The following is a 20177-nucleotide window of genomic DNA, read 5'->3' as shown; positions in this document are numbered from 1 at the left end:
TACATGTGAGAAATAAAACTTCAACTTAAAATGAGAATGAAACAAGAAATTAAGGCGTAAGTCTTTTGCACAGTACTGTATATACATTTACAATTAAAGCAATAAATGAAAACAAGGGTTTGAAGTTGTTTTTTGGAAGAAATAAAACCTGCTCCATCAGCAGCAATCCTTCTTTTACCACTTCTTCCATCATCATCATCTGATGCCACCTTACGTAAATTACAAATTAGGGTCCATCAGGTCTATAAATAAAAAGTCTGCTCATCCTTGCAAACATGCCCAGGGTACAATAAGTTATGTTTGTCTGACAGGTACAAACTCCCATGTGCTATTAATAGACTGCTTTTAACCGTAATTACTTGTTTGTTCAAAGAGTGGAGGAGGAAAAAAAAAAATTAAAATCCTTATGGCTGAAATGAACTTTATTCAAACCTGCCTCCAGCGTTCTAAACTTTAGAATGCTGCTTGTTTGTCCTTACAGTCAAATACATTCTGATCATAAAAATAAACTTCAGGCTGTATCATTTGCTGTGTGTATAATTTAGAACTTATATGATGATAAACACAATTATGTACTCTACCTGCTCCAGCAGCCGTGAGTAGGTGGGCTTCATCAGCATCTCAAACAGCAGCCTGACTGATTTGAGGTCGATTCCAGGGACTTTGGGATTGGTTTTAAAATGACAGTCGTCACTGCGAAAGCACAATATCATCAAAATGTAAAGTTTCATAAAAATCTTGTGTGTCATTTAATGCTCTCATGTATGTATTAAGGTTATATGATGGCGCTGCTGAATTCGTCATTCTGATTGGTCAGAAAAGGAGAGTTTAAATTGAGACAAATCTGCTACATGGCTATAACAACCCCATCAGAAAATAGCAGAAATCGTAAAAAAAAAGACCCAAAATAAACCCCTCAATTCCAAACACACTGTACTAATTTTCTGCCATATAGCAACCTACAAACATTAATTCCTATTGTAATACATTAGTCCGATATAGTGACTATTGCCACAAAAAAGAAAAAAAAAAAACACCAAATGTGATTTTGGTAGCTTTGAGTAGCTACAGTACCTTTATATTATTTGTGCCTACTCTGAATATCCAATCATTGTGGAAATCTGTTTCTGAACTTTGGATCGTTCTAAAGTTTTACCAATTATGTATTTTTAGAGTTGACTTTCTGCCTATTGTAAAAACTCATATAGTTTGGAATTTCTAATCATTCTAAATTTCTGGTTGAACTAAATTTGTAATAATTATGTTTTTGTTTAAAATATACAATTCAAAATATATTACCATTCTGAATTTCCAGTTATTTTTAGAATGCTCAATTCTGAAATTTGTGATGATTAATAATTGCATTCATTCTGAATGTATGACTATTCTGTATATTTAATTAATCTGTATGTTCAGTTCTAAATGTATGACTATTCTGGATATCTAATCATTTTGAATGTTCAGTATTGAATGTATGACTATTAATCATTTACAATCATTCTGAATGTCCAGTACTGAATGTATGACTATACTGGATAATTAATTATTCTGTATGTTCAGTTCTAAATGTATGACTATTTTGAATTTCCAAACATTCTGAATATCCGATTCTGACATTTGTGACGATTAATAATTTCCAATCATTCGGAATGTCCAGTTCTGAATGAAAGACTGGATATCAAATCATTCTTTATGTTCAGTATTCAATGTATAACCATTAATAATTTCCAATTATTTTCTTTGTCCAGTTCTGAATGTATGACTATACTGAATTTCCAATCATTCTGAATGTCCAGTTCTAAAGAATCTTGACCATTAATAATTTTCAATAAATTTAAAGGCACAGTTCTAAATGTATGACTATACTGAATTTCAAATCATTTTAAATATGCCCAGTTCTGAATGTTTGACCATACTGGATTTTTCAATTATTCTGAATATCCAATTCTTTATTTATTTTAGCTCATTCTTAAATTAGGATATTTTAATTTTTTGTTTTAAATGTTTCATTTTGAATTTATAAATGTTCTAACTTTTCCAATCAACCATCAAGACACAGTCCCTGGAAGTCCATCAACTGCATTTATATACACAGTACAAAAGCTACAGGCACCAGCCAGCTTGGGATTTTAAGGCTCTTAAAACCTAGCTCTACCCATCTGTCACCACTGTAGTGTTGATGTAAGATCATGATTTCAGTATAAACACAACAGATTGAATCCATTACGCACAAACTCCATTACGACTTGCAACGCATTGAGACCAGACCCCTATTTATAATTTGCGCTCAGACATGAAGGAATATAAAACCATAATAAATAAGGCTGATATTCTGGACTAACTGTGACGCAATTAGATAGTCCATGAGCTCTTATTGAGTGTACTTTGGTTACAAGTCTCCCTCTGTTGCATTTCCAATATTTAGCCATTTAATCATATATACCATCACGAGTCTTTCAAACTTACATTCTGCAAAGCTTTTAACCTACATGTTTAAAATATTACGTGTAGAAGAATTTCTCATTTCTCCCAGGCAGAAAAGCGCACACACGCATAAACAGACACACATATACACACCTTCACACACACTCAGACTGTAAATGACACCAGCTGTGTGTTACATAATCAAATAATCCCTTTTGCAAGTGCCAGGTTGCTTTTTTCTTGTTTTCCTTTTTTTTTAATCAGAGGAGATTATTATGTGAAGCTAGTGAAGCCGTATACAAATAATGAATGTGGATGAGTACAAGGGTCATTCCTTTTGAATTCTACCAAATGATCATGTTTTATTGGACATGGCAATAAGCGAACAGATGTACGTTCGTGCATGTGATGTTGTGTACGTGTGCACATCAGCATATTTGGAGAATAAGGATTGAGATGACGAAGCATTGTGGGGGGAATAAAACCTCGTTTTATGTGACGTCCTTGACTGCCAGTCTCGGTGTTCTTCAGAGAACCGGAATTGCTCGTGTTAAATAAAATATAATGAGTAGATTTCTAGAGTTCAACATTATAAAATAAGCATGTGACTAGCTTTTGTACACAATCAGTACTTCGTTGAAGTATTGCTTTTAAAAATAGAATAAAAGAGTGTGGATTAATTATTACCTCTGGTCCAGGAAGCTGGCGTTCCAGCATGCGGTCGAGGATAACAGCAGAATGATGTCGCTGCAAAAGAAGCAGGAAAATCTAATAAAATGTATGTGAGGGGAAGGATATCAACATTTATATACAGTATAGGATTGGCAAGATTTAAAAGTCATGCATTTGTATGTTGTAAAAATTTTTGTTATCATGTGAATTTGTTTGAGTAACAGATTATGGATTTTTTTTTAAATCCCATTCCACATTTAGTTCCAATAACCTCTACTTTTCTGGGTAGATGTTCAACTAGAATTTGGAGTGTGCTTGTGGAGGTGTGTGCTCGATAGGGCTGATAAGGTTGAGATCAGAGCTGCTATTTAAAAAATTTAATTAAAATTAAATAAAAAAACAAAAAACAAAAAAAAAATTAAGAAAAAAATGACAATGTGCCCACAGTCCAAAAAGAAATATAAAAAAAATAAATAAATAAAAATAAATTAATGAAAAACAAACTATAAAAATCTGTTAAAAATATTATTTTGCTCAAAATGTATAAAACATAAAAAATTGGTTTCATTTACAATTTCTTAACAATTTATTTTCATTTTTTATTTTATTTTTTTTATCAATACATAAAATAACGGATCAAACATTCTAGCTTTACCGTCAGACGTTTATATGAAGCACTATGTGCGTTTTATTCATTGAAATACAATGATCATTTAAAAAAAATTACAATAAAAAAAAAAAAAAAGTGTCAAACCGTGCACATGCTAAAGTCGAGTGCTTTTCCAGCAGCATATAAAAGCAATCTGCAGCTCATCTTGTTTTTTGCTTTATCTCCCTAATCTGTCTTTTAAATATAACTGTACTGGATCGGAAAATCGACTTTCCGATAATATGACATACGCGTTGTTTTCTTTGTAATGTGATGCTCTTACCGATGTTTGTGTTTATAGAAACTTTAAATTCGCGATAATCCCAAAGCCATTGAATACTGATGTTATTAAAACAGTAAAAGGAATTGAACCAAAATATGGTCCGATTGAAATATTGGAATATTTGGTAGAATCGGTTTCAGTTCAGGGTGGATGTCCGAAAAAAAAAAAAAAAAAAATCATTAAAAATATACCGTTGTGTTGCCTTCTGATAAATAAACACAAGCTGTAGAACTCAGTGCCTGAATAATATATAATGCAATATAATTATACAGTATACTGAATATAAATAATACAGTGCCTGATAAAAAGTTCTAGTTTTTTATGGTTTTTAAGTAACATGAATGTGCCATTGTGTTTTATGCAACAAACTAAATAGAAAAACACATGAATTGGTCAGTGAATGACTGGAAGAAAAGTTCTGCAGACAGATGAATCTATATTTGACATTTATGGCTCTAAGTTGGAGAACACGAGAGATGTTTCTTAAACTGCCTCACACCACATAGTCAAACATAGAGATAACATCTTAATGGTTTGGAGTTGTTTAGAAGCAGGAAAAGTGGGAGACTTATTCTGGGTGAAAGAAATACTAAACCAACATGGCTGCCATTCAATACTTCAACCGCCATGCAATTCCGTCTGGACTGTGGCTAAATAGAACCAACTTTTCCATACAACAAGACAATGCGACCTCTAAGTGTTATTTAGAGAGCAAACAATCTGCTAAAGCGTTATTTATCATGGAATGGCCCGCCCGTCACCGCACCTAAATCCTCTCCAACTGCTCTGGGATGAGCTAGATCACAAGGACAGAAAGAAACTAGTGAAGAACAACATTTAGCAAGCTTTACAACAGGCATGACGATGAACTTTTGAAGAAACTGAGTGTGTAACGCTGTTATTTATACTAAAGGAGGAATTTATATACAGTAATCCCGCGCTTTACCGCGGTTCCAATCTGGCGCCCCCCGGTTTATCGCGTAATTGCATTTTCCCGGTCTCTCACGGATAGAACTAAAAGAAACGAAGAACTAATAAAAGATTTTATAAAAGAAACGAAGAAAGCAACAGTACAATAAACACTTCCTTATTTGACAATGTACATAAACTGTAGGTTTTCTGCTTGTCCATTGGTTGAAGTGTCCCTCTGACGTAAATTTTAAAAAGGCGGAGTTAGACATACGTCACCAGATTTAGCCAATGAAAGTAAAGAATGTGGTGACGTGTATCTTTATCTCCGCCTCTTTTTGACGTCATAGGACACTTCAACCAATAAACAAGCAGAGAAACGATGCATAGGCTACATGCAGGCTGTACAGTGCATGTATTTACTATAAATGTGATACGGTGTACTGTATTTCTATGAATTTACACAAAAATCATCTCGCTATATTTTTACAAATGTTTGCTGTGTGTGTTTAAAGTGTGTGGGAGGATGATTTACGGCTTAAACGATAAAAAAAGCAAGCATTTTTGACAGTTTATTGCGGGCGGATTTGGAATGTAACTGTTTCGATAAACGGGGGATTACTGTAATTGGTTGGTCACAGTAAATCTTCAAACCGTTAAATTTAGTTTGTTGAAAATACACAAAAAGAAACATGCATGTGTATCTCAAAAACCATAAAAGGTGTTTCCATAGTTTTGACAGGAACTGAATGACATGATGGAAAATGTTCTAATTTCATTGTTTTTTTTTTGTTTTTGTTTTATTTCTCAAACTGAAACAAGTGAAGAGGTCAAAGTTAATGATCACCTACAAATTTAGTACCGCTGCTGAGAATAAACTTTAATTAGCACTGCTGCTGTTATACTACAAAGTGAAACTCTGCAATCAGAATAAACAAATAAAAACAACAACAGATCAATAAAAATCCTGACCACACCATAAAAGGGGAGGTCATCATTAAATCATAAATAGATGATGATCTACAGCATGCTGACTCGTGCCTTGGCAGCGCTGCACTTTAAATGCCTCTGTCGTTGGAGTAGGAGAAACCCAAACACATGTTTTACGCGAATCTACGAAGGTCAAATCGGGACAGATATCTGCACTCACTTGGTAATGCTGGAGTCAGAGGCGTCCAGGAGCTTCAGCCTCCAACTGTTTAGACTCTCCTTATTAATCAGGGAGATGCTTCTCGATGTGCTGATAACGCGGAAGTCCTCCGGGCTACTCTGTTGAGAGAGTTTGGGATAACAATAACCAAACAATTTCCGAATGTGCATGCCGCAAGGACATCTCACATCTGGGTTTAGACTAAACGTGTCTCCAGGCAAAGAATAAACAGGAAGTCCTAAATCAGATTTACAGTAGTCCTAATGGATAATTCTTTCATCAGATTAACAGCACCCCCAAGTGGACAAGACCAAATGCTTTTTTTGGCTGCTCCCATTAGGGGTCGCCACAGCGGACCATCCGTCTCTATACTACTCTGTCCTCTACATCTGCCTCCTTCAAATTAGCCACCTGCATGTCTTTCTTCACCACATCCATAAACCACCTGGTGGCTCCATCTTTAGCATTCTTCTACCGATATACCCCATGTCCCTCCTCTGCACATGACTAAACCATCTCAATCGGGCCTCTGTCACTTTGTCCCTAAAACGTCCTACATGCGCTGTCCCTCTAATTAACTCATTACTAATCCTGTTCATCTTCATCACTCCCAACGAAAACCTCAATATCTTCAGCTCTGCTACCTCCAGCTCCACCTCCTGTCTTTTACTCAGTGCCACTGTCTCTAAACCATACAACATCACAGGTCTCACCACAGCCCTATAAACTTTCCCTTTCACTCTTGCAGATACCCTACTATCATAAATCACTCCTGCTATCACTCTTCTCCACCCACTTCACCCTGCCTGCACTCTTTTCTTCACTTCTCTAACACACTCTCCATTACTTTTCACTGTTGACCCCAGGTACTTAAACTCCTCTACCTTTTCTCCCTGCAACTGCACCACTCCACTGCCCTCTCGCTCATTCACACACATGTACTCCGTCTTATTCCTACTGACTTTCATTCCCCTTCTCTTCAGCAGGTACCTCCACCTCTCCAGGCTCTTCCCAACCTGCTCCTTACTCTACCCAGAAACATCATAGTCCACAGAGACTTTTGTCTGACCTCGTCCATCAACCTGTCCATCACCACTGCAAACAGGAAAGGGCTCAAAGCCGATCCTTGATGCAGTCCAAACTCCACCTTGAACCAGTGTGTCATTTCTACTACACACTGCTGTTACACTGTCCTCATACACCTGCACCACCCTCACATACTTCTCTGACATACCTGACTTTCTCATACAATACCACAACTCCTCTCTCAGCACCCTGTCGTACGCTTTTTTTTTTAAATCCACAAACACACAATGCAACTCAATTAGAGGAACAGCGCATGTAGGACGTTTTGAAGACAAGGTGAGGGAGGCGAGATTGAGATGGTTTGGACATGTGCAGAGGAGGGACATGGGGTATATCAGTAGGAGAATGCTGAGGATGGAGCCACCAGGAAGGAGGAAAAGAGGAAGACCAAGGTAGTTGGGTAAAAAAAGGCAAATGTAGAGGACAGGGGGGTGTGGAGACGGATGATCTGCTGTGGCGGCCGAAAGAAGAGGAAGAGTGGAGGTTATTATAACAGGAAATGGGGACTAAATGTGAAATGGATGGTCAAAGAGCACCTACAAATCTGGTGTGTGTGTGTGTGTGTGTGTGTGTGTGTGTGTGTGTGTGTGTGTGTGTGAGTGTGTGTGTGTGAGTGTGTGTGTGTGTGGACATATGGAGACAAATATATTTACCTATACATAGTGTGCATATGTAGATAAATATCCTTCATTAAGGATTTCAACAACATATTTTGTCTCCACTATCATGTGCTACATCTGCATCTACTACATGATGTTTGATGGCTCACCATGTCATGTGACAGCACCAGAAAGCTGTGGTCACCTCCGCAGTGAATCCTGCTGATGCTGCACTGATCAGTGCCTGAGTCAGAAAAAAAAACAATAGACAAAGTGAATTTACACACACTTAATATTCAGATCAATATTATTAGGACAGAGGGGCTGTAGTAGATCAGAAAATGAAGTTTCTACAACACCGGTTCACATAATGTGACATTAATAAAAACCAGAATGTAATGATTACCCATATTTCATTTGCAAAAGAACAGATACTCGGTAAACGTACCGTTTTTTTAGACAATAAAAAATTCTTGTTTGAAATTTAAAGGCCATAACACATCTATATATACACATCTATATATATATATATATATATATATAAAAAAAAAATAAAAAAATAAAAAAAACGGAGCAACAAAATCCTGGAAAAATATTTGTAAGAAAGCAGAGATAAAGAAAGTGATAAAGAAAAAGAAAGTAATAAAGAAAACGATAGAGAGAGACATGGAGATAAAGAAAGAAGAGATAAAAGAAGTAATAAAGAGAAATAAAGTAATAAAGAGATAAAAAAGTGATAAAAAAAAGTGAGGGAAAGAGATAAAGAGACACAAAGATGAACAAAGAAATGGATAGTGATGAAGAGAGTAATAAAAAAGATGAAGAGAGTAATAAAAAAGATAGAGAGAGACAGAGATGAAAAATTGATCAAGAGAAAGAAAGAAAGAAAGAAAGAAAGAAAGAAAGAAAGAAAGAAAGAAAGAAAGAAAGTCAAAGTAAAAAAATAAATAAGAAATAAAGAGATAAAGAAATTGATAAAAATAAATTAAGAGATAGTTAGAAAGTGATAAAGAAAGAAAAGAAAGAAAGTTATAAAGAAAGAGCTAAAGAGAAAGAAAGAAGAGAAAGTAATAAAGATAAAGAAAGAATGAAAGAATGAGAGAGAGAGAGAGAGAGAGAGAGAGAGAGAGAGAGAGAGAGAGAGAGAGAGAGAGAGAGAGAGAGAGAGAGAGAGAGAGAGAGAAACTGCTGTAGGGACTCAGGTGACTGACTGATTGATCTCTACACGAGTTGAACACATTTTCCACACTGTGGTTTAATGGAGTCTGCAGTCTGGTGCCTGGTCAGATGTTGTGGTGAATCACCTGCACCAGCCACGTGAAGTGCAAAAAAGAAAAAGTGGCACTTTCATGAAATGATAGGAAACGAAAAAAACCTGTCGTTTTGATGCCACGATCGTGTTCACCCACCCGTTTGTGTGCTGAGAAATAAGGACTGGATGTTTCGGACCGGAAGGGGAATCATGGCATTTCCTCTGGTCCCTAAGCCGAGCTGACCCTGAGCGTTACAGCCGAAAGCGTACACCGAGCCGGTGGAGGGCACGAACGCCAGCGTGTGGTGTCTGGAACAGAGATGAAGCGAAGGTTCGGATCGAGTCGACACATTAAAACAACAATAAGTGATCAAGCATAGTGAGTACTATAGTAGTGGGGAAGTGGTAGCTTAGTGTTTAAGACACTGGACTTGGGATCAGAAGGTTGTGAGTTTAAATCCCAGACAAGCCAGAATCAGCGTAGTAAGATTTTATTCTTACTATTTCTTGCATCATTCATATTCACGTGTCGTTATTGGAAAAGAATCAACTTCGAAATGGTGCAGTAGCGAGAATTTCACAACAGGACCATGCCACACCAACCTGTTATTGATATCTTTCCTATAAAAGCATGTCCACCCCAATTCCTTACATTAAATGTTAACCTAAATCCTGAATTTCTATTCAAATTTATACAACAAAAGCCATATATACAGTGGTGTTTCTTCTTTTTTTGCATGTTTGTCACACTTTAATGTTTCAGATCATCACAACTAATTTAAATATTAGTAAAAGATAATACAAGTGAACACAACATGCAGTTTTTAAATGAAGGTTTTTATTATTGAAGAAAAACTAAATCCAAAACTACATGGCCCTGTGTGAAAAAGTGTTTGCCCCCTTAACCTAAATGACTGGTTGGGCCACTCTTAACTGCAACAACTGCAATCAAGCGTTTTGCGAAAACTTGCGATGAGTCTGTTACAGCGCTGTGGAGGAATTTTGCTCCACTCGTCTATGCAGAATTGTTGTAATTCAGCCACATTGTAGAGTTTTCGAGCATGAACCGCCTATTTAAGGTCACGCCACAGCATCTCAATAGGATCAGGACTTTGACTAGGCCACTTCAAAGACTTTTTCACACGGGGCCATGTATTTTTGGATTATGTTTTCCCTCATTACCTTCAAAATCTGCATGTTGTGTTCACTTGTGTTATCTTTTACTAATATTTAAATAAGTTTGATGATCTGAAACAATAAAGTGTGACAAACATGCAAAAAAAGAAGAAAACAGGAAACACTTTTTCACACCACTGTATATGTTTATAATGCTTTTGTATGTAACATAGATATAAGCTCGAATATCTCAACACTGGTACATATTCAATACATAACAAATCACATCTGCTGTTGTGGGAATCTCTCTAACTCCTTTTCTCTATCATCATCATTTCAATTAACACAAAAAGTAATACGAGAACCCCATGACCAATCTTGTCAATAGTTCCCACGTACCTGCCACAGGCGATTTGGGACACTTCGGTGCCCATGAGCTCCAAAACTCTGCGTGGTAGAGGCTCGTTGTTGGTGGTGTCGTGTCCCAACTGTCCTTTCGACCCATTTCCAAACGTGAATAAACCTCCGTCCTGTACAAATCAACAATCAATTAAGTTGAGTAGAAAATGGTAGCGTTTCCTTTTTTTCCAAATGCCAAATTGTGATGCTCTGACAGAGCCGTTTAGACATCTCCAAAACACAAGTCTGACCCGTGTGGTCCGATCCAACAGACGAGCTTCTGTAGCTCAAAATGCTGTAAAAGTTAATGCTGTTGATGCTCGATTGGTCAGGACTGTTTTAGCAGCAAAAGACGGACCAACGCTATACTAGGCATGTGGCCGTAAAGTGGCTGATCAGGGTTATATGCACTATAAGGACCACTCAAACCACCCGTCAGCCCCCGACGCTATACCCCAGTTCATAAAAATATTCTCTTTAGTGAAACTGGTCTGTGATGCAAAAAAAAAGGTCTGAGGGGGTTGTGGCTTCTCTCGTCTATATATCTTATTACTCAGCCCAGTACATTATAAAATGTTGTGGTAATTTTTTTTGAACGTCAGCAATCTAAATGTCCAGATTAATACAAAAATAAAAAAAAAATAATAAAAAAAATCCTATTCCTTTTCAGCAAATACCTTCTTAAATTACAAGAATTTTTTTAAATCTAGTACTTGACACTGGGGACACAAAGTGAACCTGTCAGTATTGAGGCAAAAAAATAAATAAAAAAATTAAAATAAAATATTTAATCATCATCATCATCATCATCATCACTGTATTTAAAAATTATTTTTTTTTTTTATTAATTAAAATCTGGGTCAACATTGACCACATGGACATCAGAAATTCTTAAAATTAACATGGAACAATTATTATTAGAATTTTTTTTTAATACTGTAATTCAATTGCAACAAATGACAAAACACTGTAATTAAAGTATTTAACAATGAGCAGTAATGCAGTACTTGATTTTTTTTTTTTTAGGGAAAAGTCATTTGATTACGGGAACACAATACTGGTACCTTGGTTAGAGCGGCTGTGTGTTCCTCCCCACAGCTGATGTAGACCACCTTCTGTGAGCGCAAGAATTTAATATGGCAGGGAACAGCCCGATCTGTGTGAACAAACCAAAGAACACACAAACCGTTTTTTTTTTTCCTTCCACATATAACTGAAACCAACAGCAAGAACAAAATGAAATAAAATGCGCACTGTGAATGATCAGGTGCAACATCTCGGGAATCGGGTAAAAGCAAAAATTCTCTGTACGGTATGTAGCTTTATGTAAACCGTCTAACTAATCACAGCTGCACCAAAGACAACTCATGTTAGTGCTCACTTATCGATTGATTGGACGGCCGATTTTGTTCTTTTTTTTTTTAAATGAATCAGCGTCATCCGATTGTGCTGCAAATTAGGCTGATTATTATGCGGGGGCATCTGACAAGCCAAACCATGTGTGTACGTTCTGCGCTTGGGGGAGAGAACATAACTCTCATACCAGCAGGTGGCAGTAGTCTCTATTCGGCTTAAAAATCTAAAGCAAGGAGCGTTTCCACTTTCTCGCGATCATAACGGATTTGTGCAGTTTTTTTTTTAATTCTTGTCTCCTAAGTTGCAAAGAGCAAGAATGACAAGAAGCGTGTTCCGTTTTTTTAATTAGCCAGTCGGATTTTCTTTTGCCAACGAGCTCCGCCGCTTATATATTGTATGTTTAGCCTTATATATTTCATTGTGTAAATATGATGCTGATTTTTGGATAGAGAATAAGGATAACATTTAGAAAGAGAGTATGTTTTTGGAACTTTATTGTTAGCAAACCTTCAAAACAGCTGTAGTTTAGGCTACAGGATACAAAAATCGCCATCAGGCCCTTAGTTTCTAAATATCGAAAAGCCCATCTCGGTTCGACCTCTACTCACTTATCCGGTTAAAAAATTTTTTTAATTAAATATATTAATGTACATGAAAATAAAACAAAATTATAACCCCAAGCTACACACAAACACGCCCGAACAACCAAGCACTGAGTTTTGGGTTCTACTGCATTTTATAGTAATGCAATCACTTATTTGTCCATCTGATTTAGTGATTAATTCACTATGCATATGTGTCCAGTGACGTTACTTCTAATACAATGTGACCGCATGCTTCATTTAGAGACATAAAGGCTGCAATCACATGTTTTACTGCAAAATGCAACGGTTTGTGTGGATTTTTATTCTCATTTCCCCATCATTCACCGTCTGGTTCAAAATCTTTGAGGACCCAAACAGACTGCATGTTTTGGTACCGTGTTTGTGAGGTCAAACCAAAAGTGAAAGCGATTTAACTGGCATTCATGTGGTAACTGAAATGCAGATCATGTGCAACTTTGGTTTTTATTTCACACGCTCGTTGGCGTGTTGTTCGCTGTTCAAGCTTAATGAGTACAACCGTGTTGTTTTGATGTTTTCCAAGGGAAAGAGGAATTAATGTTAGTCCCAAAGTGGTTTATTCCTTTTACACCACAGCTTAATGTCCAATAATTATAAAATATAATTATGTCATATGTAACCGATAGAACCGATAACGTTATTATCGTGTGTGACCAATCAGACCGATCATGATAGCACTTGGCTGAAATATAACTGGACTTTCCAAACGCTCGCCCTATAATTATAATGACGCTCATTGAGATATGAGGGAAGAAAGCATGAGCATAACTACCTCTGTCCCATGTCTCTCACCTTGCTCGTCATTAAGACCCAGCTGTCCAGCACTGTTCCTGCCCCAGCCGAACACCGCTCCAGAGAGGGAAAGGGCGAAGCTGTGGTCTCCTCCAGCACTGATCTGAGCCAGAGGAATCCCACACAGAGACTTGAGGGGTTGAGGAGACAAAGAGCTCGTCTCTCCGTTTCCCAAACCCAACTGCCCGCTCGAGTTTTGACCCCATGTGAACAGCTGACCATCTGAGACGATGAAAAAGTTACTGTCTGTGTACACATCAATCCTGCATCTAACCTATTCAAACGAGCGTCTCTTAGTAGCTCTTACCTTTAGAAAGTGCGATGCAGTGCTGGTTGCCACATATGACCTGTGAAATCCGATGTTCACACAACTTCTTGATCAATCTGTACATTTGGGTGATATGAGAAACAAAAATACAGGACAAGATAAATTTCATATGAGAACAATCACAAATGCAAATCTGTTATATGTCAATATTTCTGGGGTTGGTGCAAAAAATAAATAAAAGATTTAACCTTTTTTTTTTTTTTTTTTTTTACCAAAAATAGCAAACTGAACTTCCCTTATTAACTTCCACCTCACTAATTTCATTATATATATAAATATAAAGTTATAAATAGTTTATATAAAGTTTAGTAAGGGTTAGGCTTGTGCAATTTTAACTATTCACAATTTTCTATTGCTTAAATAAAATAAACAAATTTAATCACAAACCAATTAATTGGTGACTGACTTAAAAAAGAAATTGCACCATTTCAGGTTTAAAAGGAGTAAAAGAGGATGTAAAATGATTCCCAGCTGCACAGATGAAAACTTGCATGTTAAATTGAGGAGCTCCTACTGTATAAAAATTGTGCATTACATTGCATTACTTTACATTACAATGCAACATAATGTAGTGTAATGCAACATAATGCACGGTCATGTAAAGTAGTGTAATGCAATGTAAAGTAATGTGATGCATTGTAATGAAAAGTAATGCAATGTAATGCACTGTCATGTAAAGTGATGCAATGTAATGAAACGCACTGCATTGTAATGTCATGTAAAGGGATGCGATGTAATGCATTGTAGTGTAATGCAATGTAATGTGATGCATTGCAATGAGAAGTAATGCATTGTAATGTAATGTCATGTACAGTAATACAATGCATTGCAATGCAATATAAAGAAAGATATGCATGACAGTGTATTTTAAAGTGAGGCAATCTAACATAATGCACTGCATAGCAATGTAATGATGTTATGCATTGTAATTTATTGAGAAGTAATCTAATGGATTGAAATGTAATCTAATATATGGCACTGTAATGTAATAAAAATTGTAATGAGAATAGTGTTTTTAGTAATACAGTTTAGACTTTTACCATTTTTTTTAGCCCGTATGCATGTTCCTTTTGTTTTTATGCAACAAAGATAATTTAATGGCATGAAGATTTACTGTGACCAAACAAATATATACATGTACAAACATTTATTTTCCATACTCGTGACATCCCGGGCAGTCAGTTTCTCCTAACCTTGATTCCTCCTGTAAAACTTGCCAAAGTTGTTCTTCACTAGTTGGAGATTTCTTTTTGACCTTGTGATCCAGTTCATCCCAGAGCATTTGCTTTAAATAACACTTGGGTTGAGTTTGGACCTATGATTCAGGTCAATGCCTTGGTGAAGTCGGGTGTTGCATGGTGTTGGATGTATGGAATTGTAGCCATGTTGGGTTAGTATTCCTTTGATCCAGAATAAGTCTTCAAAATTCCCTGCTTCAAAACAGCCCCAAACTATTAAGCTTCTACCTCTGTTTGACTGTGAGGGTGAGACAGGCTGCTAGCCTCTTCACTCCTGTTCTCCATCTTACATATGTTATTCTGTGAGAGCCAGAAATGTCAACTTCGGACTCATCTTTCCAGAGAACCTTCTTCCAGTCATTTCCAGTGTTTTTGACTTGCATTGAAACAAAAGGAACATGCATGTGTCTCAAAAACAACAAAACACTAAATGTTCCCAGACTTTTGCCAGGCACGGTGTAGATATTGGAGATTGTGGGAATGCAGGATGATCATTTGTTATAATCACACCAGGTATCAGCTCTTTTTCCTCTTACCGTGGAACTCTGATGGCTTCCTCCGCTGTGCCGAGACCCAGCTGCCCCCGTTCGCCTGCGCCCCATGCAAACAGTTGCCCTTGCTCGCTCAGTGCCAGAGAGTGGGCCTGCCCACATGCCACGCCTGCAATTTTCTGGGCATCCAGCGCACCGACCAGCTCTGCGGACACATACAGAGACGCGTTATTATTATTATTAGGTGACATAAAACCGTAATTCACCGATTCATATCCAGTAAACCGAACACTGTGCATGAGTCAGTACATCCTGAATAGTCAGATTACACACACATTCACACCCAGGGGCCAATTCAGTCTTTCTCCAGCCCACCTCTGTTTAGTTTTGCCAGCTTTCATTCAAACAAATTACACAACGGTCCAGCTTCCGTTTTCAAGTTTAACACTATCCAATACGTCCCTAAAACTCACCGCACGCACTCGTCCGCATCCGAGCCGTGAATAACGACTCGCCTCTGGGAAATATTCTGGCACGTCCATTATTCAGTACGTTTACTTCACAGTGAATGTGAGCAGGTGGTGATGAGAGCAGTCGCTGTCGAATTAACACGCTGGGTGAGGGATAGCAAACGCCGTTATTGGAAGATAATCAACTTCGTGATGGGAAGTCGCTGTGCCACATTATTTACTGTCATCATTTACATCAGACAACCACAGCTTTTATTTCTTACAGTTCTCAGCAGATTTTGGAGGGGAGAAGTACTGCCATGAGTTATTCATAGATTATTCAAATAAAACACACACGCACAAGCAAAGACACACACACAGACACAACAGGCACACATACAAGATGCATACACACACACACACACACACACACACACACACCCCCACGCAAATACAAGGCGCATATGCACACTACTGTATACATACATGAAAGCTGCACACACCAATACAAACACGGAACACACACACACACACAATTCTGGTTACAATTATAATCACAGGTAGTACCCGACTTGGACGATGGAGACTTGGCCTAGCCAACCCAGGAGTCTTAAAGAATGGAGATCACTATGGCGAGACTAAAGCATCTCGTGAGTTTGGAGATGTGTACGTCCTCGCAGCATCCCAGCGTATTGTACCGCGTATATGCTGCTTCATTTGACGCAAAACGTCAAATATTTGCACAATCTTTTCTTAAGATGGGAAAAATATACTAATAATCGGACAATCGTACATTGGGACTCAATTGTTTAGACTATGAAACTGGATGTGATGTAGATCAAATATTCATTGCACACACACACACTCAAACACCGTACCAGGCTTGACTCCAGGCTTCTCGTGACCCAGTTGTCCGTGGCTGTTCGACCCGCATGTGTAGAGGCTCCCGTCGTGCATTAGGAACAGCGAGTGCTGCCCGCCGCACGCCGCCTCCTTCAGCCCTCTGCCATCGAACACGCAGCAGCTCCGCGGCTCAAGCACGGCCGCCTCGGACACGGCGAGACCGAGCTGACCCAAAGCCGAACTGCCCCAGCACAGCATCGCAGCTCACACGCCGAGAGAAGGGTAGAAACGACGGGGTAGACACAGACGGCGGTGGAGCTTTAGGCTACGTGGCCCAGCCTTCTTCGCTTCGAATGGAGAAGAAGCATAGCGGGGAAAAAGGTTCAAATTAACCGAAAGTGATAAACGAAACAAATAAGCATTTAAACGTTTACGTGTTCAGGGTTTGAGTCTTCGCCTATAAAAAGAAAGAGATTGCTTGCCTTTTTTTTTTTTTTTTTCATTAACACAGTTTATTATTATTTTAAATAAATAAACTCTCTTTTCGGCTTCTCCCGTTAGGGGTCGCCACAGCGGATCCTCCGCACGTTTGATTTGGCACATGTTTTACGCTGGATGCCCTTCCTAACGCAACCCTCCCCAATTTATCCGGGCTTGGGACCGGCACTGAGAGTGGCTGGGGATGGTTCCCTGACCGGGAATCGAACCCGGGTCGCAGCGGTGGGAGCGCTGCATCTTAACCACTAGACCACCAGGGGACATTATTTTAAATAAATAAATACATAAATAAAACCAAATACATAAAATAAATACAATTTAAAATAAAATGTCTGCTTGGTTAAATAATAAAATATCTTCTAAAAAAATTAAATCGAATAACTCAAATTCGTAGAATACACTTTTCTATTATATCGATGCGATTGAGTACTCGACTGATTGTTAAATAAACAGAAAAAAAATCCGTTAGACCCCATTCGGGTAATTCAGACGTTTATATTCCGTTCTACTTATTCTCAACATACTTTAACAAATCTCTTCATTCCTTTCATCCTTCATTCATTGTCAAGATTTTCTCCTTTGAAGCTGGACATAAAACACTGAAGAATCAAAAGCGCTAGACTCGTAAATCGTATTTCCGGTATAGAGTGAGTAGATACAGTGACACTGTGCTAACTATAGTTTCTTTCACATACCCCTGGTTTGTATATAGTGTAGAACATTTATAATAATAACAAAAACAAACAAGCAAAACAGCTCGAAGTGCGATGCGGAGACTAAACGATCTTGCGGTCCTCCACTTAAGTTTGTGAGGAAACTCAAGATTTTTTTCCCAAGTAGGAATGGTAATATGTTCTATAATAGGTACTTGATATCTTTTGAAAAACACAAGACATTACAGTGGAACGGTAAAGAAGGCAGGGTTGCTGCTTCGATCCTGAGCTCGACTTGCATTCTGGATATCCATATGGGTCTCCTTTGGTTCCTCTGGCTTCCTATCGCCTCGTAAAAACGTTCCAGTCACTGATTTACCGCGAGCAAATTGCCCTTGTGTGAAGGAGTGCTGAATGTGTGTGTGTGTGTGTGTTCTGTAAGACACTGGGAATGCGTTCCTGCCTCACACCCTAATCTCCCTGGGAAGGGCTCCAGAATTCAGAGTGGACTCCGGACCCGGATAAAGCAGTTCATGAAGATGTTGATAAACTCGTTATTGTAAATATTAATATTCTGCTCTGGGATTCAGCCAATCGAGAGTGGATTCCAACCTCACAGCTTCATATCTTACGGGTTATGATGTTGGGCTTCTGATCAAAAAAGGTGACGGGTTAAAATCCCAGCATCGCCAAGCTGCCAGTGCTGGGCCCTTGAGCAAGGCCCTCAACCTTTAAGTGGTCAGAGTGATAAATGAGATCATTGTAAGTCACTCTGGATGAGGGGAGGTCCACCAAATCCTGATGCACATAAAGTAATTACTCAGTGATGATGATGATGATGGTTAGTCGTTCTCAATGATGAGCCATTGTGTTGATCCTGTTGATACTTCATTGATCTCTTGGATCTAATAGATTTCTTCTTTCTCCCTCACTGATGATAATGGAGTTTCTTTTTTTCTTCCTCACTGATGGAGTTTCTTCTTTCTTCCTCACTGATGATGATGGAGCTTCTTCATTCTTCCACACTGATGATGATGGTGTTTCTTTATTCTTTCCCATTGATGATGATAGTGGTCATTTCCCATTCATCCTCATCCTCCTCATTCTTCCTCACTTTATGATAGTTGTGTTTCTTCTTTCTTCCTCACTGATAATAATGGTGGAATTTATTTGATCTTATACACTGATGAAGATGATTATTACTACTATTTAGATCCGGAAATAAAATGTACCTTTTAAAAATCCATTCTTTGTTCAGACACTGACAAATGTGAAATCTACTGTTCCTATGGAAATTTAAGTTAATCTCATGATCATGGAGAAACAGAAGTCAATTGTAACTCACCACATTAACAGATACAGCAGGTACGGTATATATATATATATATATATATATATATATATATATATATATATATATATATATATATATATATACACACACATATACACACACACACACACACACACACACACACAGTTTATGAGCTGAAATGCTCAGATGATGAAACAAGCCAATCCTTATTTCTCCTTAATTCTCAAGATTAGTAGCTAGATCGATAATAAAATAATTATAAATTATTAAATACAACGTTCCCAAAAACCCTTTTACATCTGATCTAATCCTCGACATCACTAATAACTAAACTCTATATATTTATAAAACATTTCAAACAGGTAGGCTAAGCACCTAGCATAACTAGCAAACACTGTCAACTGTCCAAATGGCAGGCTAGCAGGCTAACTAACCGAACGAGCAAAAACAAAATAAACGAAATAATATAATCCGAATTACGTGTTCAAACCTACCTTGAAAGGTACATACCCGTTTCTCAAATGACACCTTATTTTCTGCTTCTCCGTATGTTATGGTAATAACAAGGAAGTTAGGGTTAGGCGCTCTTCCCAAATACAGCTCTGTGCACTACATTGAGTCACTACACTGTGCATACAGCCCGATTAAATCTAGTGCTCCCTATGTAGTGTGAGTAGATACAGAAACGACGCTGTTTGAACTTCAGCCTGAGATTAAATCTGGGCGTCACCGATCACGTGACTGTGTCTGGCGTCAGGAGAGCCAAAGGAGGCCAAAGACATACATGATTTATTTATAATCATTATTATTCAATGAATAAAATATGTTAAAAAGTCACTCGGGAGTAGTTTAGGTAATTAAAGTTGCATTAGACTTGTTTTTTTTTTACTTCAAATACATTTCTATTTGAAATAATAAAACATGAATCTGATATCAGACTTAATGATTTTTATTTCAAATAAAAACCTATTTATTATTATTATTATTATTATTATTATTATTATTATTATTATTATTATTATTATTATTATTATTATCATACAATTGTTGTT

General features: G+C 37.6%; 2 protein-coding genes across 6 annotated transcripts in view; one reads left to right on the top strand and one right to left on the bottom strand.

Annotated features, from left to right (window-relative positions):
- The window catches only part of LOC310724507 (putative E3 ubiquitin-protein ligase HERC3), a 44432-nt gene extending 24679 nt beyond the window's left edge, over window positions 1-19753 (bottom strand). Inside the window, exons 1-12 of one of the 4 annotated variants that reach the window (XM_083538616.1) lie at window positions 19620-19753; window positions 16695-17001; window positions 15413-15572; window positions 13618-13694; window positions 13311-13532; window positions 11604-11695; window positions 10540-10670; window positions 9182-9333; window positions 7943-8016; window positions 6088-6206; window positions 3112-3171; window positions 582-693 (exon numbers count right to left, since the gene is read on the bottom strand). In XM_083538616.1, coding sequence (XP_083394742.1) covers window positions 582-693; window positions 3112-3171; window positions 6088-6206; window positions 7943-8016; window positions 9182-9333; window positions 10540-10670; window positions 11604-11695; window positions 13311-13532; window positions 13618-13694; window positions 15413-15572; window positions 16695-16917 — 1422 coding nt within the window. In that variant the 5' untranslated portion in view covers window positions 16918-17001; window positions 19620-19753. Of the gene's footprint in view, window positions 1-581; window positions 694-3111; window positions 3172-6087; window positions 6207-7942; window positions 8017-9181; window positions 9334-10539; window positions 10671-11603; window positions 11696-13310; window positions 13533-13617; window positions 13695-15412; window positions 15573-16694; window positions 17007-19619 lie in introns of all 4 variants that reach the window. The other 3 variants (XM_083538617.1, XM_083538615.1, XM_083538618.1) reach the window with 3 other exon arrangements.
- inpp4b (inositol polyphosphate-4-phosphatase type II B) overlaps window positions 1-20177 on the top strand; it is a 765675-nt gene that overhangs the window by 611056 nt on the left and 134442 nt on the right. The gene's annotated exons all lie outside the window — the stretch shown is intronic.

This window comes from Silurus aristotelis (genome assembly GCF_946808225.1).
Source record: "Silurus aristotelis genome assembly, chromosome: 4".
NCBI lineage: Eukaryota > Metazoa > Chordata > Actinopteri > Siluriformes > Siluridae > Silurus > Silurus aristotelis.
Note: the sequence above shows the minus strand (reverse complement) of the source record. Positions and strands in the feature narration are given on the sequence as shown.